The sequence below is a fragment of the Anser anser genome, assembly GCF_964211835.1.
Source record: "Anser anser genome assembly, chromosome: 3".
NCBI lineage: Eukaryota > Metazoa > Chordata > Aves > Anseriformes > Anatidae > Anser > Anser anser.
Window position 1 is genome coordinate 31316278 of NC_139722.1, and position 24598 is coordinate 31340875.

The following is a 24598-nucleotide window of genomic DNA, read 5'->3' on the forward strand; positions in this document are numbered from 1 at the left end:
AATGTATTTTATTAATACATAATTTTATATATTATTGTTATACATTATTTTGCCTTTATAATGAGGAGTAAATAGTATGCAAGGAAAATTAGGCAGCCTTAAAGTTGCCAAGTGACTTAAGGCTGGTACTGCAGTCTTGCAGAAACCCTGAGCAAGCCCCCAGCTCTAATTAGAGAATGTTGCCACTGACTGCACTGTATCCAGTATTACACACACAAGACTGAATCCCTCCTAGCACTTATACTGCAGCAACCCCATCAGCTTGTTCCACTGGGGCAATTAAAAGCAGAATACACCCAAAGGAATGCAAAGAATTCAATGTTATATTGTATTGGTTTTAGTTAACTAATAAACAACTAATGGCACTTCCAGAGTTTTGTCATCCTGTTTTTGCAGTTACTTCCCAAATAGTCTTTAATTGTCTCATCTGAGTATAGTATCAGCAGGCAGGAACATGAGACAGAAAATGGCATTAACATGTTTTTTTCTCTGTTTTCTCTTTTGTTAATCTATGAGGTAACACACAATGTTGATTATTAAGAGCCTCATCTACACTGCAGAGTGGCTTCAGCAGTTCTGCAAATTGGCTACGTTTGAAGCTGTTAATTATGCAGCATAGTGCACTCCACAAAGGCAGAAATGAGCATGGCTTGGCTCAGTTCACAGAAAAATAAATTGTAAGAATTGGACCTCTGTTTGATTTGAATTCTTGCTTCATAGAGGACATGAACGTTGTGCACAATAGGCTTGGCACGTACAAATAATTTACTCTATTAAAAAAATCAGAATAGGTTCATAGTAAAATGGCATACATGGCAGAAAGCCTGGGGCTCTTGGGATTCTGCAGAGGTCTGGGGCTCATTAGCAGAGGGTGCTTTTTATCATTTTGTCTGACAAACATTTTAAATCTGAGTATCATGTAAATCATAAGGAAGGGAGTTTTTCTTTCTTTCCTGCATTCACCAACTGCACTTGTATGTATCTAGAACCATTTGCCAACGTTTTAAAGTTACTGTCTGCCTGCTGAAGAAGAAGGCGGCAGGATCTCTAACACATGTGCTGCTAATCTAACATGAAGGCAAATTGCAAAGGTGAGGAGAGGGTCTTCTTGGGTTTTAGGCTCAGTAAATGCATGTTTTTTTAATGTAAATGTAGATGTAGGATGACAAATTATCACAAGATACTTTTATCTAAGGTTTCCACGTATACATTAAGGAAATTACAAGTTACTGCTGCTTCTGAATCAGAACTATAGACATTTATACAATTTTCTCTTAAAGTACATAAACAGATAAACCACAGAAGACAGCTCCATAAATTGGAATGTTTCTTAAATCTCCTAGAAATACATTAAAATAAGGAGTTATTATGGTAAATAAATGACTGTAACTTTGTAGATACTGCCAGGCTGTAGCAATGTGACTTAATACCAGCTGAAAGATAGTGAAAACAGTATTGAATGTCCAGTGTGTCATAGTGATGAGAACTAAAATGTTTAAATTAAGCTATTAAAAAAAAAAAAAGGAATAAATCTGGAACTTCAACTGCTATTTTTTAAACTGATAGTGTAAGACGATTACTATTTCAACCGATGCCTTAATCCATAGAATAAGAGAACAAAGAGAACTTGATAGTTTAAACATACTAAAAGAACCAGTGTTAAAATCCTGTAACTATTTGGCATCCTTTAAACTTTTTCCGATGGATGCGTTGATAGATCGTGTTTAAAGTTTGGTGTTATTGACAGGCAAAAAAAGGCAATACTTGAGGAAAAACGTTAACAGGACCATTCAAACAAATGCACAGCATTAGGTTTGTTATCAACAAGATGTACTGAAATAGGAACAATGAACTACTGCAGACATCTTTTGCATGGGATTATTAAATTCACAGTTTGTGGTTGCTAATTTGTTAGTAGGCTTCAGTTGTTTGAGAAAGCTCATGCAAATTCATTTTGCAAAACTGATTATTAGATGAAATGCCCTCTGTCATTGCCACTGGAGAAATAGCTTTGAATCAGGGTTGTGTCACAAATGGAATTAGCTGAATGATCTCAGTTCAGTACCATTTACCTAACAGAATTATGAAGATTATGCTGACATAATGAATAGGTTCTGCTCAAACATATGTAGTCCGCTGGAGATAATTGAAATTCAGTGTGGGGCTGTTCCCTTTCTTTGGTTGATAATGAAGAGCTTGGACTCTAGTAAAGTCAGTCCTCAGGCTTCTATCAAAATGATGTTATTTTTATAATTTGGTAAAGTTCAGCCTAGTGACACGGATGAGACCTGTTGGTTTTGGCATTCTCCCTTAAGTTATGCTTTTTAAGCAGATTTTGATAACTTAGGATGAAATCTATATTAACTAGGATAGCATGGTCCATAGAGATAGTACGGAACTGAATCCTTTTTTGTATCTTACAAAGAATATAGAGTTTTATGGTCAGTGTTCCATAAGGAAGCCCAGGAACCAACCTGTAGCACTGATTCTAAGAATCCTTCCTGCCATTTTTTTTTCCTTTTGATTCATAGATTAGATATATCACTTATATTCATCCTTGTAAGAAATAATTTTCAGAACAATCTTCATTAAGAAGTGGGACCAAAATGAAAGCAATTAACTGTCCCTCACTCTAAATTTCTGTTTGACCACATTGTTCTCAGAGCACTGTGAGAATCAAGAACATTTTCCTGTGGTGAGTCTTTATGGACGTTCAGTAGCACTGTGAATTACAAAATTCTTTAGCTCTTGGTGATAGACCTTTTTTCAGGGTCATTTATTTGGAAAGAATTTCTTTTGAAATGTAAGAAATAATTTAGTTTGTGCAGTCAGAAACGTATTTGTAGCACTGTAGGTAGAACAGACCAGAATCTTCAAATATTTTTCCTGTCTAAAAAATGTCATGGTTTAGTATTTATCTTGCAAATGTAATTAAATAAATATTCATTCTTTTAGGGTGAAAAAGGAGATAAAGGAGAACCAGGACCAGAAGGCATTCATGGAAGAGAGGTAAACTGAACGATACTAAAACAGTCAAGTTGAAAACTTTTAGGGGGATAGGCAAACAATGAATTTCAGACTTTGTGTAAGGAGAGTGACAGATTTAGAAAATGTGTATGCCTGAAGAGTTAACATGCACAAGATGATGGGCAAGAAAAAGAGGTGCATTCAGCTGAGATATGAGGTCTTAGGCCTTAACATTGGATGGGAAAGGTGTAGGTAAGGATATGGTAGGTTCCATGATAAAACTGCTTAGAGTTCATGAGATAAACTGAAACGGGCGTGGGTATTAAAGCAACACAGTATTGATGAGAAAAGAGGGCATTTCTGGAGGCAAGGTAAGGCTAGGCCTGGGTCCTTGATTGCTGAAAAAGAAAAGCAAGTGCACAGACTGTTAGCCATTCCTGGGTGAGAGCAAGGGGTCATTTACTGTGCCATGTGGCTCATGTAATAGAGAATATGAGTTAAAATTTCACTTATATTCTCTGATAGATTTTACTCACTATTTAGTTAATTGATCTGGTTCATATTTGAGCTGTGGCGTGAATCTAAATTAAAAAAAAAATACTAGATGCTCCTTGTCATTGAGTTCACATGCAATCTTGAACTTGAGCTAACACTATAGATGTGCCTGGTGATAACCGTTACTTCTGCCTGCTTTATTTTTGTATTTACCTCCAAATATATTAAAATAAGAGGGCAGAAAATCAGAGGTTTGTCAATGTAATACTGAAAAAGCAAACCAGCATGTTTTGAACAGCAAGATTTAAAAATAAAAATCAAGCTATCAGTTTTCTTTATCCCCCTCTTCCCCTCCTGTCTCCTCCTTGACCTTAACTGGAGGTCAACCTGGGTTTAAGTTTTGATAATGAAGGGTACTGTTGGCTCCCCAATTGCAAAAACACCACAGCTGAAGGCAGAGAGCATCTCACAGAAGGACTGAACCTGTCTGTCTAAATTCTTTGGAGAATGTCTGGCATTATGATTGGAATTCTAGCCAACAGTGAGATATGGGATTTGGAAAAAAACATTTCAGTAAAACTTTTTCAGCAACATTACCAAAAGAGTGAAAGTTTCAACTTTTCACACCAAAATACTATGACAGCCTAGCTGTGCTTACTAAGAACACAGGCAATGCATGTGGTTATTTGTGTTGAGCTATATATACAGTTTAAAGTTTTTAAAACAGCCTACACAATCACCACACTTTTTGTCACCTGGCTCTGTACACACACGGTAGCCATAAAAATATGTTTTTCCTAGTTTAATGCTAGATGAATCAGACTATTTTCAGTGAATAGTGGATATCCTTCATGTGAAAACATGTACTATGTACTGAGCTGAAACTGTGTTTAGGTATTCAAAGAGGTACTCTCTTGTAGCCTGCCTGTCTGTAAAGGTGAACCATATACTTCTGTCATGCATACATATATGCTGACAGCATGGAAAAACACATCTGTGTTTCTTTCCATAGCTCTGGGGACATTTCTGTGTTGGTCTTACACGATCTCCTTTACTACATGGGATCTTGTTCCATAAATCTTTTAGGATGAGTAAGGTATACCAAGTATCTGGTGAACTCTAGAACATATTTGACATTGTGGCACTGAAAGTGTAAAATATCAAACCTTTATAATTTGGAACGTTTAGTGAACTGTTGTAGTGTGTCAAAAAAGGGGTGGATTATCATCATGGGAACTGTCTTTAAAATATTTTTGAAGTAGAATTGCACAAGGCAATATAACACTATATTGTTTGAATCCGCACATAATTCCTTTTTAACAACACAAATAAAATGCTTTGGATTGGTTATCAGAGTGCATGGAGATGCCAGTCATTAAGTTTAAATTTAAAGGACTGTGTATCATTGACTCTTGGTTGCTATCAGTGTCTCTCAAACTCATTCCACATACAGAAATGTAACATCTGATATTTCCGAAATAATCAAGTTAATCTGTTTATATGGGTGTAATCTGCAGTGCTGTATAAAGAAAGCCTGAAAACACTCAAAGCTGGTGGTATCGGCTGTTGGCAGCTGTTGTCTCTCTGGCTGGGGGAGTGAGGGTTTCTGTACTCACAAATGAAGAACTTGAAAATGATGACTGAACATTTTGTCTTGCACAAATGGTAGGAACATATTCAAATTTATTTTAACCAAAATCAGGGAACAAGGTGTCACATAAACAAATTCCTTTTTTTTTTTCTTTTTGCTGTCACTACTTTTGTTTTCTTAGTTGTAATACAGAACGTTCTTGCTAGAATGAAGTAAATGACAGAAGGAGAACTAAACCTGATTTGTAGACTAGCATTATGTGATGCTGAAGTCCCTCATCCCTCATGGATTGTGCTAACTGGGTCAGCTAATCTCATTCAGAACCAGGTTTGGATGCAGGAACTGTGAATACGTTTAACTGCTCTGCACATCTCCTAGATTATCACTCCACAAATCTGAGCCAAGATCTACAGTGCTGTATCCCAGCCTAGGACATTATTCAAAATCCATCTGACAACACAAATACTGACTATAAATACTAGTAATGCGGTTGCCATTGTTTTTAGCTTCTTAAGGAGTAGCTATAAATAACTTACATGTTACTAATGTAGTTTTCCTGGGGTATGTATTCACATTACATCTGTAAGCAGCTATTTGCCTGTATAATACGAACAGCCAATTTTCTTGAGTAGTGTCTCTTAAGTTTTATCCCTTGAGACTTTTATAGCCACTTGACATTAATAATGCCATCACTTTTATCACAGTAACAAGTGGGTGTTCATGGATGCACTGTCTGAGAGAAATCCTAATAAATGCAGTTACTACTCTGTTATCCTTACATTCCATATGGAATAGGGACAAATTTGCAATACAAATATCCATGATACTATCCATGGAGTAAATCTATGTAATGTTCACACTTTTGAATGTGAATTGAAAGAAAGTCTTTCCCATTCAAACTTCTAGACTCCTTTTGGAGTCATATCATGTTCTTGATCGGTGGTACAGGTAGGAAGTGAATACCATGGGATATTACTACTTCATGTTTTGCAAACAAAAATGAAATCCTTTAGCAAAAGTAAGGAAGCCAAGGAAGTATTGTCATATCTCTTAGCATGTGTCATGCATAGCTAGGGGAAGAGAAGTCTTTCTTGTAAACTGTTTAAAAAATAAAATCTAAAATGAAAATCTAGTGCCTAATCCCTACACAGTTAAACCAGCAGATTAACTAATTGTTTTCCTTCTCCTATCAGGGAAGTTGGTACTCTCAAGTGACTTTAAAAACTCTTCTACATAAAGTATCATTGTTCTTTACATACTAATGTGAAAGGACAGACCTGTGAAGTTCAGTGAGCAATAAGAAAATCACAGGTTTTCAGTGGAAAGAAGGTAAAAAGTACACATATTGGGTCTTTTTATTTCTCAGTTTTCGTGAAAATGTGAACAGAAATATGAACATTTTCAAAAGGACTCAGTGGCTTGATGTGATGGTAGCAGTCATTTACCATCACACCCTCATAGGTTTTCTGTCATTGTAATCTTGAACTGTCTTAGTAGTAGCATTGGAAGGAAATACTTGGATGGTAAGTGAAGAATCCTATTTTTTGAAAGTGTGAAATTGGTAATGTTATTTAATTAAATCTAGATTCTAAGGATTCCATTAGGAGCAAAAGTGTAAGGAGACAGTAGGCATTGTTTGGGATCCAGAAAATCCTAACACTGTAGCAATTTGAAGTTTTTGAATAACATTAACAAGGAAAGATCAATGGCAATATTTAAAAGTACACGAGGTATAAACTGAAAAATAGGGTATTTGAGCTTTGAAAATACTTCACTAAATTGGAAAAGTGATTGCAACATATTCAGCTTGGTGTTGTACAGCTGACTCTGAAGCTGTTGCCTTAATTAAGATTTTAAGACCATTTTGTGGAGAAAATGTGTTTTTGTTGTCTTACTAATGAGAATATTTCTAAGTTTTATTACTCCATAGAGGTTTTTGATTTGATCCATAACAATTTAGTTCCACGCTGTTAGTGGTTGGATTGTTTACTGTATTTCCAGTGCTTTAGGTAGTATGTCATGCTAGGAGATTTTAGCCTGGTGTGAGGATGAAACACTTAATGCAGGCCAGGGACCTGTGCAAGGAAGTTTTCTGCATCCAGCAATAAAAACATTTGTAAATAATGTATAATACTTTTCCAAACAGTTCTCTTTTAGACTGGAAAACCTATTCTCCTCAAAACATGATGCCAGTCTTGCAGCATTTTTCATTGCCTCGTGTATGCTGTGTAATATTTGCCGCACAAAGAAGTGTAGTAAGCAAGTCTTGCTAGTAGGCAAGACGTGGCTGCTGCTCAGTTGGGGTCCAGCTGATCTTAGCACTTTTTCTTTGTGAAGAGCACCTGTTGTCAGCTGCCTGTATGTTTTCCCTGTTTTATCTCCTTTCTGTGGTGATATGTAAGCACTGGCTGCTTCTATGAGTGAAAATTTTCAATGTATGATACAGTTTTCTCAGGCCTTAGTGAACCTGCTAGGTTCAGTTGGAATTCATCAAGCATTAGGGAATAAAAAGCATGTTTTACTCAGAGAGGACATTTAGCATAACATTGACAATTTTCCTAACATTTCTGAAGAAAATAGAGTTTTATTATTGATAAGTTCATGCAAAGTTAAAAATTCAGTTATTTTTTCAGAGTCCTCTGCTCAAATTTGTGTCTGCTATTATGGTAAACGTTTGTCTCAGGGTGAGAGGTTAATGGACTTCTCAAATATTTCCCAGCTCTGGATAAGTAAGTAACTAATGGCAGCTGAGAAAATGCCGTAGGCTCTTGTCATCTAAGAGTACTGGTGAGGTTTGTGTTGTGGCCGATAGCTGTCTTTTCATCCTAGTAGTTAATCTGTCTTTGATGAGCTGTTAAACGGAATCCTAGCTCCTTTGACACTCTTGGTCCCTGTGGTTCTCCAGTCCTTGTGGAAACTCTTCAGTCTAGTTGCCTGTTGCCAGCAGTGTAAGCCTCAGAAACTCTGGCAGCTCTGCAACAGTTTCCCAGTAAGCTTTCTTTACTTACCCTAGCTTTCTTTAGGCTTCTGGGTTTGCTCCCAAAGTAGCTTATTGTCAGCCCATTGTTGAAAGTCCTCCTCAGACTGCCCTGGCATGTCATTCCAAACCCTCCATTTGGGCTGTGGTGTTTTTAGCACAGTGATTGCCAGCAATTTGGTCTCAGATAGAGAGGTGTCTGCTCATTAAACCCTTATAAATCCCTGGTGTGGCTTTCAAACCCAGCTGAACATCACGGTGTCAAGGTTAAAAGCAACAGACACCAGTCTGCACAAAAATCCAATTTACAGAACCAGACTTCTTTAAATTACACGATGTTTCCCTCAACCTGTGCAAGTACCCATGGCCGTGTTTTCCTTTAAATATAACCTCCATAGGTTATCTAGGAGTACTCACAAAAGGTACATACATATTTCATGTTGTTACTGTTTTTTGATGAGAAGGTTAGACAACACTCCTATGGGCTACAATTCCTTAATCGTGTAGTTTTTCAGGTACTGCAGGCATATGGGATATGAATCCCAAACACAATCAGCAAACTATGAAATCCTCTGTTCTCTTCATCATCTGTCCTTTTTGCTAGTAGTAGTAGGAGTACTGGTTTGTGGAACATCATGTTGTCACAAAAGAATTGCAGTCGAGACCACTTGGCTTAGAGGAAAATGTTCAGTTCCCTTTTCTCTCAAATTCTTTGACTGTTCTGATCTTATCCAAATGACTGAAACCATAGGAACTGAAAAACTGTTTAGTTTTCTGGCTCCGGTTATACCTGACACTTCTAGCGAACAAATAAAATGTTCTCAGACTTGGTAAGGAAAATATTTATCAGATCACTAAGTAAAGTTATTTTCTCTTCTCCATGGAACTCCAGAGCACAGCATGCATTGTGTGAGATTGTCACTGGTCTAAAAGGAAAATTCAAACAGAAAAACTGATGCTTCTTATGCCAGTAGTGCTGGGCTACCATTAATAAAATTCTGTCATTTGAAGAATTCACAAAACCATGGTTCTTTTCACAGTTTTAAGGCACAGTTGCTGTTTTGTAATTGTTTTCTTCTTAATCCAATTGAGTTTGTAGACTGTTTAAGACTCCTGTAAACTACTATCAGCGAAAAAACCTAGTTAAAGGTTTGTCAAAAGGAGTGTCAACCAATATGATAACTTCTCCCTTAAATTTCTCCCACCAGAAGAAATACCACCATCATCCCCTTCCAAACAAAGAGTCTGTCCCTAGTTTACTCTTTCCCCTGCTGGTCCCAATTTTGCTGACTTCACACTTTTACTGGTATTTGTGAAATACTTGTTCCAGTAATTTCTCCCTTGGTCAGCAATTCAGTTACACTCATACCCCGTCTTGTTATAGATAATGTTTCTCATTTTTGCAATTTTTCATGTTGCTATCTTGTTACTATTAAGTCAGCATGTCCCAATGCTTACTGTACATTTTGGCATCCAGAGAGGAACCCTGATGTAAGTTTATTTTGACCTGTAGAAAGACGAAGCTGTAGTCCTTACAGCAGAGGAAAGGTAACAGATGCAAACTGTTCATGAAGAGTTTTTATAAGTTCATGAACTCACAGATGTTTATTATTGTATTGTTCTGAAGAAGCCAGAATTAGACCAGGATAAAATTCAGCAATTCATTTACCTTTTGTTATGCAAGCTGTTGGAATTTTTACTCAGTTCTTGAATTTCTGACAAATCTGACTACGGACTCCTTAGGTCAATAGAAATTAGTAGGTGGCTTACAAAACTAGCTTCTTTCTCCTACAATATTGTAGAAAATGAGCTTTTCTAATTTAAAGCCTAATCTAAAATCATCCAAATGATATCTGTTTAGATAACCATATCCACTTTGCTGAAGCATCCTGTTCTGGTCTCTGCCAGAAACAGGGTACTGTACTGCACTGTGCTCGAAGCGGCTACGGATTTTACATAGCACAGGAATTCTTATTTCTTATGTCATTTCAGAGACAGTCAGCAGCAGCTAACCCTTGGAGCTGCTTTAAAAAGGGTGGTTGAAATGAAGAATAGGCATGATATAGTACCAGATCTGTTTTTCCAAGCATTCATAATGTCTGGAACTTATTAAGATAATAATATCTTTAAAAGAAATATAAGGTGGTGAAGAATGGGAAATATTTCTACTGGGATAACTTTTTTTCCTGATTTTTTTTTTGTGGGTATAAACTGCAAAGGAAATGTAATTCAAGTATTGTAAAATAAAAATGTTACGTAGAAACCTTCCCAGGTACTCAAAAATCACACTTCGAACACTGTAAAGCTTGTCGTCAAATATATAGGTTCCTCTTGTCCCCTTCCCCTTACGTGAGGCTGACCTCTGTGGTCATCATCTCTGCACTAGCTGTCAAACTGCATACCTTACTGAGGTCCACTGCAGGAACACTACTAAAAGCTATAAACACACCAATTAGGAAAAAAATTATGTTCACAGTTTGACAGTGCATGGCTTTGGTTCAGTATCTTTTGTCTGCAGTTGTCTTTTCAATAGAGCCACACACACATACATCTTCTCCTGTGAGCTGCAGATTTCTTTTTATCTTCCTCTGTTTTTTCTCCTCTGGAAATACACCACCTTAGAACTATTCCTTAATCTCAAGCCTATTGTTGCACTGCTGATTCACTAATACTGACTTTGAAACAGATCCCTACAGTTTGCATACCTGAAAAATCCCTAAAGTGGCTTTCAGAACAGGGAGTGTTTTATGCAGTCTTTCATGAGCAGGTGAAAAGTAAAATGTAGTAAATGGAGATAATATCAAAACTATGTCATAAATATGCAAATCATAAAAAGAAATAATTTTTTTTGGCTTGGTTTTTGAATCCATCTGCCTATTACATTTTTAAGTTCAAACAGCAAAACTACTTCTGATTTAACTATTACATACTTGGCAAGCTTAATAAAGGACAAATCAAAGCTAAATCAGGGGTATTTACAACAACCACAAATTTAATCCAAAGTGGGTACTTAAATGCTCATATAGTTCTAAATGATGTTCCTTCCAGATGGTGAATTAATGTAATTTTAGCAGGAAGTGGAGTTGCACAAATATGCAGTATTTAGAACACTCACTGATTTAATGTTTCTGTACCCACCAAGGCACAGATGTTGCTTATCATTTTCATGCCAGTTGTCTCTATCTTTCCAATTACTGCAAAGCGGGGAACAGAGTTTGCAAGGGCAAAAAGGGGGCTGGGAAGAACTTAAGTTAGTAAACCCTTATTCAGATGTAGATGAATCATTTCTATCCTTGACCCATTTAACCTCCACAGTAGTAATGACACTGGCCTACTTGTGAACTATCTAATTGTGATTCAGTCCTGCATTGCCCACGTTATTGCCATTTGGTTTCTGAATAAAATCTTCGAACTCATAGAGCTTTTTCTGACTCGCATCATCAGTGTTCTCCTGTGGCATGTCTCTAAAACACTGATCAAAGGGAAGGTAAGAGACAGAGCTCTTGGCTTAAACAAGAAGTAGTTCCTGGTAGGTTGTTCCAACATCAGAAGCAAGGTTATTCCATATTGCAGAGTGGCTTGAATTTGCTGGGTATATTTCAAAACCACTCGCTTTTCCATGTGTTTTGCAGCAAGGAGAAGACAGCAGAGATTATAAGAAATAAGAATTTTTCTTTTTGGGGTGCTTCTGGTGAGACATGTTAGTGGAATAGCCATGTTGTGAAATCACTGCGTTTGCAATGTATAAGAGTAGGTAACGTTTTTGGCTTCTCCAGCTGAAGGCAGAACTGGGGAGAGAGGTACAAAGGACTTGGTGATTTCTGTAATTCCCTTCTCAAACACTGGTGAAAATTAGAGTATTGGAGGTTATGGCAGTTGCTCTGAGGTGAACCCTGCTGCAGTTCACCAGCTCAACATTGCTAACTGAAACCCAGAAACCACAATGCTCTGTCCACTTCTACCATTCCCAGTTTTAGCAGAGTTGAAGAGAATGTGCTGTGGGACTGTCATTTTATTTATCTTTGTTGAATGCACAAGATATGCACCTACTGAAACCTCAAAAGAACTTTGAATTTCTACATGCTACTTGCCATAAAGTGGCATAGTCAAGGTAGAGATTTTGGCTTTGTATATTTAATTCTCTGTTGAAGATGCATGTGGTCTTTCGGTAGATATTTCTCTGTTCACAAAATAATGAAAATAAAGAATTAATTTTTTAATTTTTATTTCTGTTATGTCCTAATATTTTAAGGCTTATTTGGTTAGTATATACTAATTCACGGCAGTAGAGGATTTTGTCCAACAGTTTCCAAGGATGATAACCAATATGCATTCTTCTTTTTTGCCCAGGGACTCAAAGGTGACCCTGGTAGTCCTGGCTTGGCTGGTCCCAAAGGAGAAAAGGTACTTCTTTTTTTTTAACCTGTAAAGTTGCATGTATATGTGAACGTGCATGATATTTCTTCAATATTTAATATACTGCCTTAACTATGTATGATAAACACACACTGCTGCCATTTGTCTAGCGTAAGGATTGAAGAATGTAAGTACAGACTAACTCTAAATAAGGAAGGCAAGCACTCTTTATCACTACAGAAGGGGGAGAATCTTCTTTTGAAAGCAATTCAGAGCAGGAACCTAAACCGCATGTTCTGAATTGCTCTCTTGGTGCTCTGATTTGCTCCCATTGACTGCACCTGCAGGTCTCACAGTGAGGTTCAGACCTCAAAAAGCTATTTTGTGAACATATTACAGTCAGATGTCTTTACGTATAGGAGCAGTCACACTGACTTCAGTGGCCACCTTATGCATATTAGTGGCAGCTTGTAATTTAACACGTGCAAACGTGTTTGCAGGATTGCTTTTTGTAAACTGTGATTCATTTATGCAGAGGTCTACCTGGTGGTGGTTTTGGCTTCGTTGTTTCATTGTTTTTGTTTTTTCATTTAACCTATGGAGAATTGTCTGTACCTATGCAATTGCTGAAAAAAAATATCACTTTACTCATATATTTTCATAACCAGAGAATGTGTGATGACTATACTGAATTTACTTAAGCTATGGTGCATATCCTCTAAAATGCCTAAAGGTTTAAAACGAGATTGCTCATTTATTTACTGTCCTGTTTTAACCAGGGAGATGTGGGACCACCAGGACCGATGGCCTTAAGTGTAAGTACACATTAAAAAAAAAAATAATAAAAAAAATAAAGGAAATCGGTCAGAAATGCTGCAGTTTGTAGCTTATTTACAAAGTAAGTACTTCCATTATTAAATTTAAGAGCCAGGGCCCTCTTTTTAGAATGCCACTACATTTTCAGTATGAGTTGTGAAGCAGAGAAAAGGGAAATTTATAAATGTAAAGAAAATAAGTATATTTAAAGCTTCTTGTTTCCCACTAAATACTAGCAAGATTAAATTCACTTGATATTTTTAGTGAACAGCATTTTTCAGTAAATGCTTGCGGAAGTAATTAGCACTTTTTAAGATACTGTAATTATTCTGTTGTCTGGTTGTGTTATTAAGAACTTTGTTATGACTTCAAAGTCACATATATGACACAGTATTATATATCTAGCATAAAAATGTTCAAATTTGATGTACAGGACCTTATTGTCAGAAAGTTAAGGGCTGGGGGATGGTTAGAGGTGAGTATACATGTGTATGGCTGTGGAGGTCAGCACAGGTGCACACTCAGCACTTCCACGAACAGCACCAGCAGTCTTGTTCTGTTACTCTTTGGTTGATCACAATGAAGGTCTGGTTGTGGGAAACGTATACGCAATGTGCATCCATCCCTCCAGTAGCTGGGCTGACACTCAGCCTGCCCAGCAGTTGCCCCTCATCCTAGTCTTTCCCTAGTCACTGGCACCCAGACATTCCCTAGATTTGGTTCTTCCACTAAACATCCCATAAATAACTCTTGCGCAATCCCAAAATACACTTCCACTGTATCCTGTAAAGTGTCTGATACCCCTACATGGTAATGCCCCTCAGTCTGAAAAGCCCTCTGGAAAGCTACTCCTGTTGACTCACTGTGTGTTTATGCTCTTCCCAACCTCCTACAGTTAGTGACTGCTTCATGTACATGCTTTATGTCGCTATATGCTATTTAATTCTGATGTAATATCATAGTCTGTGTTCTTTTCATGACAGACTATGACCCTTTAAGTAGTTGTCACTAAAACACTGTTTTCCCCATTTGACATGGATTTTGTGGTGATAAAGTGATAACAGAAATTCACGTATCCAAATGCTGTTCTAGAGGAGGGGGTGAAGTCTCCATTTTTTACTGCGTACAGAACAAAGTATTTTGAATCAGGAGCACAGTTTTTACTTGTAGGTGCAAAGTATATTCCAAAATCTTTGATCGTGCTTTTTTAGCTTCTATAATTAGTCATGTTATTAAATGCTTTATTAATTGCTTTCATCAGTTCATGAAAAATGTGAATTTTTCTTCATCTAATATCATCCATGTAAGTTTCAAAGCATGTTTTTAAAGTTATGAATGTTCAGTAACTACCTTCTTATCCAAATAAAGCAATTGCAGCACTAAAGGGAGAAGTTTACTGCAATCACAAAACTGAGAGTTTATAGGTTAAAACTTGGAAATTAACATGGGAGCTATATAACTCTGTGGGAAATACAATTCATTCTTTCATGAAACACATCATACACTTCTGGTTTCTTGCATTACATAATAATGCTGCTACTGATAATTAAAATAATTTTAGTAATGTCTTAATTGTACACTATTTGAACTTTAATGATTCAAAGGAGACAGGTGATAATAGTTGAGGATAATATATGCAGCAGTATGAAACTTTCTTTATCCAAAAAGAAGTTTGGAGTTTGTCATTTAAAATACTTTCAAATTTAGGTGTTTACATGTTGTGGTTTTGACATCTATATAATCTTTGTATCTTACAAATGACCAGACATACATAACAAGCACAGACTGAAAAGAAAAAAAAAGTAGTGTCACATTATAATGACGGAATATCAATTACTAGATTTTTACACAGAACATTAATACAGCCATTTAGTTTCTTTTATTGTTTCTACAGTTTTCAGAGGGGGCATAAAAAAGCAGACAAGTACCTTCCTTTCTTTATAGAAGTCTGTGTATCAGACTCCAGAAGTTTTGCAAATTCTGTTACTAACTGATTTATTCCCTTTCTTGTAACTTACCTACAGAAAAAAAGAGTGAGATAAGACATAATGATTAGTTGTCTTTCAAGTATCAAGAAAAGATTTCTTGAGTATGGATCTAACACAGTTTCTGTGCAAGGATCTGATATATACGGGTGCAGCAGAAGACAAAATTTTGAAGATTCCATGGCCTGTGTATTAGTTGTATTCTGGCTAGATAGTGCTACAGACAGAGTAGAAGATGTTTTTAAGCTTTATAAGCTTTATAAAAGTAATACATTTTGTCTGATCCAAGTGATTCTTTTCACAAACTGAAATGAGAATGGGCCTCTCAGTAAGGACAATCCATGTGGGTGACAACAATTGATAATGATGCAAAAGAGTGGCAGAAATAAAAACTCCTGAATTCCAAGGCTATAGTCCCACAGCATATGAATAGCTCTTCCCCTAGAGTTAGTGTTACGAACTACTCAATTCATATGGTTCTGTTGTCTTCAGTTAAAATTGTGTGCACTTAGCTTTACTAAGAGTCATATTCAGAGTTTAGTAGTGTGTTATTAAAAATCACAAGCTGCTTTCAAATTGACTGAACTCAGTCTTTCTATACATTAAGTGATCCCCTTTCATAAAATGGACTGTCAAAGAATTACATTTCTTTCATTACAAAATGCTGTGCAATGTTTCAGGTCAGTCAATTCAGGCATAGCAAGATGGCAGTGCATTGGTACAGCCACTGATGGTTGTCGTCATACTTAGGGAACATTTTAATTTCATACAAAGGAAACATTTAAGTTTTAAGAAAAGCAGGCACAAGTCTTTAGAGGGTTGTTAGTAACTGAAGTACTGAAATATTTTTTGTAGCTGTCAACTGATAGAAGAGATGAGACTGGGTGTGAATAAGTTGAGCAGTTTGAAGACAGATTACAACACTGTGGGAATATATGGCCCAGCAGGAAGTCTTTCTCTCTCTGCCATTGTAAATAGTCATGGGTTTCTGTTGGCAAGAACTTAAAGATGATGAATGACATGAATCGTGGTGGCTAAGGGAAAATCCATTCTTCAGATTTGTTTTTTTATTTGTGTGACTTCTGTGTGGTCATGACTTTTACAATATATAATCAGGAAAGGGAGATGTCTTGCTGTGAATAAGTAATAGGTCAGATAATATCAAGGTTCACGTGTCACTGAACGAAAACTTACTCTGTCAGGACCATTTATGTTGTTACAGCCAAAATGTGACATCAGTGTTTCAGTTATGAGTCTTGTTAAATCTGAGTTTTAAAATGTTCCATTTGTTTCAGACTCAAGCATAATATTGTAAATTTATACTCTATATCATTATCATCATTTCTAGTTTTTCCTAATGTTAAAATGATTTATTTCTTTTTATCAAAATACAAAATGAATTATTATGTTGTAGGACAGGGAAGGAAGAGAGGTGATAATAATGACGCACTAACAAACATTGTTAGAGCTAAGTCCAAAATGCATTTGGGCACGGAGGGAGGAAATATCCCAAAAGACTTGGTTTGGTCAAGCTAGAAGTCTGGGCCTGGGTCATTTACCTTCCACCTCAGCACAAAGGCCACGTTGATACAGGTGGGAAATTATGGTGTTACAGAGCTCCGCTGCCCTGTGAGGCTCTTCCATTCATATTCATATCTATAGAAATTATCCAACAGTGGAAGAAGTTCTGCCATTCACGCCAGTCTCAGGATGAACTAGAGCATCTGCAGGGCTGTGCAGGGCCAGAGCATTTTTCCCACACGCAGGCCTGTACCACAGTCCTGTCCCCATCATGGGGAGCATGAGCATGACTAAAAGGCTGAGGCTGCTTCATTGCAGTGATTCCCAGACTGCTTTGTTGTCCTTAATCCATGCCCAGTTGTTTGTAGGTAATCTGCAAAAACACATAGCCATAAGTAATAGGAAATGTGAAAGTCTAAAGGGTGTGAGTGATCCTGTGTCTCAAAGGGCTCAGGAATTCCTGGGGAGTACTAAATCACGTACTGCTCAGAAGCACAGTAAGAGTTCTCTGCCCACCAGCATGAAAATATGCAGGACAGAATGAAGTTATTTGTCTTTGGAGGAAAAATCTGTCAGTGTTTTAATAGATAGGTATAGCCATTGTAGCGTCTCTAACGAATGAGGGATACTTCGACATAGTATGGATGGCAGAATTCATAAATACCCAACAACTGTAACAACCTATCAGGCAAATGAGCCTATGCTAAACTGTGAGAGGGGAAATAATGCTGTGACTTTTTAAAAACCATTTTTTTTTATCAGTTTGAAATTGAAATTTCATAGATCAGAAAGCGCATTGCTTTGAACAAAGCACTTAGAGATGAGTTATCTTGTTTAATGTCATTTAACGGTAAATCTCTACCAAAATGCTAAAGCATGCACACTTAACAAAGTGTCTTACAGTAATAGCAGGGAGTTCAGAAAGAATTTAAGTATATGCCTGGCTGTTTCTGTAGTTAATAGAGTTGGGATTAGAATCACAGCCCATGTGTTTCAGTATGGTTTTTTAAGGCAAATATGGAAAGTCCTGTTAATACAATATCATCATTCTTGCATGATTAGTTAGAGGGAAAAAAATGGCATTGTAGTGCAAAATACGCTCAGCTGCAAAAAGAAATAGATAAAAAATAGGCTTTATGTTAGAATCCTACTGAAATTAGTAATTACAGGAAGTTTTAAGTATTTGATTCATGCATTATTCATACAACTAAATTTTAGTGGCACTAACTTTGACACATATGTACATATTTAAGTATATTTAATGTGGCTTTAAAATTTTTATATGTTACCATGGAGTCAATTAACATTACGAGTGGAGATACACGTATTTGTCTCCTCAGTTCTGGTAGTAGTTTTATAAAGGAGTAGTCCAAAGTCATGATTGATTCTCATCCTTTATTTCTGCTGTCTTTAATTTCTCTTCTAGTTTAACTTTCTGAAGTGCTGTATAAGTACCAGATCTCTTTTCTTCGGTATTTTTCAAATTTCTTATAGCACATGTTGGGAATATATTATGAAATTTTCTTCCTAATTTTACCTGCTTTATGCAGTAATATGGTTAGTCTCTAAAAGTGTAAGTTCCCTGATAAATTGTATCGTAATCGAGGAGCCTTTAGAGAATAAGGGGCAGAGATTATACCGTTCTGCTGGGCAGTTTTATCAAAAAGTGACATTTGGTTTGAGAAGCTAGCGACTGTTTTCTGAAGTGACACAGCTGGCTAAGCAGCTCCCTCTCTCTCTGGTATCCACAGCTTAAGCCTGTGCATATCGTGTCAGAGGAGTGACAGGTGAGGGAAGGTAGCGCAGCAATCTCTTGTAAAATATATGATAACTATTCCTCTCGACACTTGATACGCTGCTTTTAGTTCCTGAGGAAAACGAGTGTCCGTCTGTACGTTCCTGTGAACCTATCCCTTTCAGGAGTTATAAAATAGTCATCCAGATGGCACCAAGTGTTTACGCAGAAGCCAAGGCTTAAGTCGGCCACAGACAGCAGTACCCAAGACTTGCTTACTAAACAGATAGTTGGAATGTTGGCTCCCGGGGCTGGTTAAATCGGGCCGAAGGGAGCTGGGGCACAAGTGCAGCATGAGCCGTCTGAAGGGGGAAGCTGCAGGTCCAGGCCCAGGCAAGTTCTGCGGTCGCTTTCGGCCGTTCCCTCAGTAAACAAACATCACATCAACAAGGGGTTACTCAGCTTTCCTCTCATAGCTTCTCTAATTATTTGTGTAAAGCTAAAATTGTAATTCATGCTCTCCAGTATTTCCTAGGAAATACCTGCACAAATTCAATGATAGTGTAATTTTTTGGATTTTATATGGACCTCTGAAGAGGTAACATACTGTATCCCCACATTTTTGCTGTTGCAATTGGCAGCAGCATTTCAGATGCTTCTTCCTGGAAAATCATGTGCAAAATTTTACTTACTTCAACTCCTGCAAATGATTTGTGTCTTACACTGAAAAATAAAACATCTCCTGGGGATAACTTGTGTTACTTAAGCAGGGATGTACACCCCCACCCACACCTACCATTAGTAAGTGTCTCAACTAATGTTATCCTCTCATTCTTTTCACATAATGACAGGAACCAAAGGAGAGCAATACTCGGTAACTAAAGAAAGTATAGACAGAAAATTATATTTTCACTCTAATTATCTTATTTTCATATATAGCCCTCTATGAAAAATCTGAATTACAACTATTTGAGCTTTTTACTGGGGGTGTATTAACTTCATAAAAATACCAAACAGTTTAGTTCTTTTGCATTAGATATAACGATCTTTAACTCTCACAGTATAACTTACAAATATTCTTTTTTTTTTTTTGTGAAATGCTTTTTAAGTATGGAAGCAGATCCTATTAAGATTACCCTATTTAGTGAAACAAGATGTTTTAGCAATTTCAATCTGTCTTCTGTGTGCGGTAATACTGATACTGAAGGCACAAGTGAAAATTCATGTCTTGGCCTCACAGATTTATGTTTTTCAAAAATTCACAGTCTTCTAAATTGGCGTGAATAGAATTTATATGTCCTTCATTAGAGGAATGATTAGAGAATAGTCCCATATGCTTTTGTATTCACAGCAGACATCATGTAAAGAATCTTTTCAAATTACTCCTCAGGAATTTAAATACTTTTTTTTTTTTTGCTTAGCAGATAAACTCAGGTCTATTAAAAGTACTAGGTTCATAAAGTGTGAACTTCTGTGAAATTAGTCTTCCAATTTTCCTTTGAAATTATTGTCTCTGAAGCAAAATAAATTTCAGGTGAAGTTACCAGAGAGAATTACAGAAATGACCAAACCCTAAGAATAATGAGATCAGTGAGAACATATTTTCTGTTTGCATCAGTAATAAATTATCATAAAAAAAAGTATCTGATCATGTTTTCTTGCAGTCTGAAATGTTTACTGATAAATGCTGTCTCCTTTTCCACAGAAGTAAGTGGGCTGGTAGCAGTTTGAAAGAAAAAAAAAAAAAAAAAATGAGGCTGATTCCATGTCAAACTCAAGACCAAAGCAGTATGATTATTGCAGTAGCAGTAACAGGCCAAAAACAGGGTCAAAATGTTTCAGCTTTCCAACCCAAGTTAATTCAGTAAGGATGTGAAGGAAGGTCATGTTTGGAAATGTTGACGGTATATAGAAATGTTGCTGATGGCAATAGCCCATTCTTACAAGGGAGGAAGGCACTAGTTTCCCCACAACATGCAGTAGAAACAAGCCAAAGAGGAAAATACACTCAAAACAGGTTAAAGGGTCACAGTGAAAATCATGACCGGCAGAGTAGATCTCTTGTCTGGTAACACATCCAGATCAGAAGATGACTTTAAGATTTAATTGAACGGCATCTGGATACGTCTTGTCTGTTTTTTCTGCATAGCTGGGGCATTCTTGCATGAGTGCAGCAGCAGCAGTACTGTCCATCAGAAGAGTGGTATTTGGACAGGTGAGGAATGCCCTTTGGTTCTTTCAGGCTGCAGCAGGTTACCATGATCACGTGTTCTGTTACTTCAGGAATCAAGTCACATTTTACTGTACTATTGATTTGTGCAATTTTATCCTGCTCTATTCATGGACTTCTCAGAGGGATCATCATAAACCTAAATCCGTCAGTGTGATGGTTTTTCTTTATCCTAGTGAGAACTGTGTCTTGAATAACTAGGTCAAGTCTTTGCGCTGGGAATTGCCTACCGATTTGCTTGTAAAAATTAAAAACAAAAATTCTACTGCTGATTTTGTTTCAGTGGAACTATACCAACTATAGCCAAATAATGTCTATTACAGCTGAGTATTTTTAAAGTAGCAAGTTTTATGATTATAAAAGCACATATTCAAAGGGTAAAAAATGACCTGTTCTTACATTACCACGTGTTGCTTCTACATACCTAATTAAGCTTTTATCCATGTCTTTGCTTGACTTGTCTCATGCACTTTCTCCCTGTCTAGCAGCATTTATTCCATAAAAAATGAGGTCATTTATGTGCTGGAATTTGCAAGGCACAAAATTGGGTGAGAATAGTTTATGTGTAGAACACAGAAAACGGTCTGTAAAGGTGTATAATTTTTTCGTGTGTGTGTGTGTGCCTTAATTAGACCTTTCTTCTTATTGTTAGCATTTGTATACTATCTCTAATTTGTGTAGAGGAGGAAAGTCTTCTATGCTCAGAATCTATTTCAGCAGCGCAACTTAAGAGTGCATAAGGCATCTGTCTAGCCTGCTTCAAAAACAATCAGCTACATTTTGAAGCAACTTTCAGAATACTAAAAATACACTGACTTGTAAAATATTGTTTTAAACATGCTTTTGGCATCAGACATAAGCTTCCGGAGGAAGTAATACAAATAACAACTTCAAGTAATTTCAGTCTTCCACTTCAGCTGTTCTATTTTGTGTTGGTTTTTAATTCACCAAGAGGTCACAGTAAACATTTTGCTTTTGTTCAGAATGTGTTCTTAGGTTAGGCAGTTATTCTGAACTATTAAATTCACAAACCAAGTCTCCACCATGTCTCTGTAGATATTTGTCTTGATGTAACAAGGATTTTAACATGTTTTTGTACCTGCATAGTCACATGGCAGGATTCCGGTCCTGTAATAAGCAGCTTCTGGCAGTTACATGCCAACTAATACACTTTAAACCGATACCTTATGAAACTTAAAATAGCTTAACTGTCTGAATTGTTAGTTGATATTTCTACCATTTCCAAACACATTTTTCTTCTACCATCTAAAGTTTGATAATTCTCATTCGTTTTTATCTGGCCAGAAATATTATGTATTAAAAATATTTGTTGGAATTAACACCTTTGATGAGATGCAAGTTCTTCTAAAAGCTCAGTTTTTCTACTGTAACATTTTTTAAATATGTCGGTTTTTCTCTCTTCCCTTGACTAAATTTTAATCTGTTTTGATGATTTTTTTCTTTAAACAACTATAAGCTTGCTTTTCCTTTATCTAGCATAACAGCATAACAACCAACATCTTTTCCCTTGCCAACAGTTCCCATTAGTTTACCTCTTTATAAAGGAATTTGCCAGTTCCCACCCTTAATTTCTTTTTCAAGATGCTGTATGACCCTCTTGTGTCTCCCAGTGTATGATGTTTTATCTTTCAAAGCTATTCTCACTCATTGTAGTAGATTTTCTGTGTTCATAGAATCATAGAATATCCTGATTTGGAAGGGACTCACAAGGATCATTGAGTCCAACTCCTGGGTCCACACAGGACCACCCAGAAATCAAACGGTATTTCTGAGAGCTTTGTCCAAATGCCTCTTGCACTTGGGCAGGCTCAGTGCCATGACCAGTTCCCTGGGCAGCCTGTCCCAGTGCCTGGCCACTCTCTTGGTGAAGAATCTTTTCCTAACACCCAGCCTGACCCTCCCCTGTCCCAGCTCCATGCCGTTCCCTCGGGTCCTGTCACTGTCCCCAGAGAGCAGAGCTCAGCGCCTTTCTTATGTCTCACTTTATGCCTTGTGCTATTCCTGCATCTCCCTTTGCTTTTTGCCATACTCATCCTGTTGCTGATGCAAGGCTCAGGTTGGAAACTGACACAGTAATGAATCATTTTGATTGCTTTGGTTGTTGTTTACTTGTGGAGACAGTACATGTGAAATAGATTGCTTTCTGATACAAACACTTTAAAAACAATCAACATCATATTCTATGAGGCCACGTGACAGTATATAGCCTGTCTCTCTCTGTCTGTGGAGATGGGTTCCTTTGATGGGGTTTGCATACCACCTGTGTCTCCTATAATTTGAAGGAGTGGAGAACCTGATCTTTGATCTCCAGAGATCTCTGGGAGATCTCCAGAAGTTAAATAGGAAAAAGACCAAAGTAGAAACCTTGATGTGCCTTCTTACAAATTACATTCTTCTTTTCTGTGCCTGAACTGTTAAATTCATTGCCAGGTTTTATAGGAATTTAACAGGGGATGTTTTATTCATCCCTTTAGAGAGATTTCACCGTTGAGAAGTTTTATTTTCATTCCTTCTGCAGGTTTCTTCTTCAGTTATTTTTCCAGGATCTCATCCAGTGAATGCTGAATAATGATAGCATTGCTAAGTCATTACCATTGCTAAGTTATTGCAGCTTTGCAACCATGTTATTTAATGCAGCCCATATTGTCCTATCACTTTTTAAACTGAAGATCCCACTGAAGTTAGTGTGAACTTTTACCTCGGATTCAATGTCAGGATATGGCTCCTTGTACAGAGTAGTCCTCCCTGCGTAGTTACCAATTGTAAGCAGCTCTCCTCCCTTTCCTTGAAGATAAACCTTCTTATCTGGTTCCTTTTTCTTGACAATAATATTGTAGAGAGAAGAAAAAGAATAAAAGTAGGTCTAGAGCAAAAATGTTGGCTGTTAATTATCATTATTGTGCAGTTATATTGTTGTATAATTCTTAGCCCCTTGGAGTCTTATTGTACGGATATGTGAGGCTCAGTATTTCCTCCTTCATAAAACAGACATTACAGGCTTTCATTTCAATCCCATACATAAAATTGTCACAAAAAATGAAATATTAACAAAACAAAGCTTCACCTCTTCCTGGATTCCAAGAATTTCTCTACAAAGTAAAATATTGCTAATAGTTGAACAGAAAGGATTCTTAGCAAATTTTTGAACTACCTTGAGGAAGTACAAAAGGCTTACAGAGTTCATATTCACCTATTGCTTTATGTGTTTGTGCAAGTATATGCTACATAACTGCACTGCAATTAACTCACTGGGATTTATTGGACACTACATTGTCATGCATATACCAGTTCCATAAACTTTTGGAAAAAAATGGAAACAGCGTGCATAAATTTTGTAAAAGATTCTAAACCTTTTCTTGTTTGTATTATGTGCTGAAGGGAAAGAAGAAATATCTAGTGGTGAAAAAATGTCTGAGGTATTCAGTGGCTGAGTAGAGAAAGGATAGGAAAAGAAGAACCCTTGAGCTGTCTGCTTTAATTTACAATTGAAGTCAGCCTTCATTCTAATAAACTGAAGATATCCATTGAAGAGATACGAGCTAGCAACTTCTATATGCTCACTTTCACCAGTCTATCTTGGGAATTAGAGATCATAAAATAACTTTTTAATTTTTTTTTCCTGGAAATCTGGACATTTTTTAAAAACACGACTCTTACAGGGGTTCAGTTTACCCTTACTGGTGCAGTAAATCTGCATTATTGATTCTAAACAAGGAGTTCAGAATTTGGCCAAGCATATAACTCAGGCTGAAGTATTTCAATTTGAAGTGTATTGAAGTAATACCCAAGTCTGCATAATTTAAATGGTTAAGAATGTAATATTTTAGTATTTCAAACTGTTAAGTAAACTAAACATAAATTCTTGATTTTTTGATATCCTGTAGGAATATGCAATATTACATTC

General features: G+C 36.8%; 1 protein-coding gene across 18 annotated transcripts in view; it reads left to right on the top strand.

Moving 5' to 3' along the window:
* COL19A1 (collagen type XIX alpha 1 chain) overlaps positions 1-24598 on the top strand; it is a 202734-nt gene that overhangs the window by 90210 nt on the left and 87926 nt on the right. For 16 of the 18 annotated variants that reach the window (XM_083832479.1, XM_083832467.1, XM_083832469.1 and 13 more), the window contains 3 exons: positions 2956-3009; positions 12381-12434; positions 13166-13201. In XM_083832479.1, coding sequence (XP_083688605.1) covers positions 2956-3009; positions 12381-12434; positions 13166-13201 — 144 coding nt within the window. The remainder of the gene's footprint in view (positions 1-2955; positions 3010-12380; positions 12435-13165; positions 13202-24598) is intronic. The other 2 variants (XM_083832480.1, XM_083832466.1) reach the window with 1 other exon arrangement.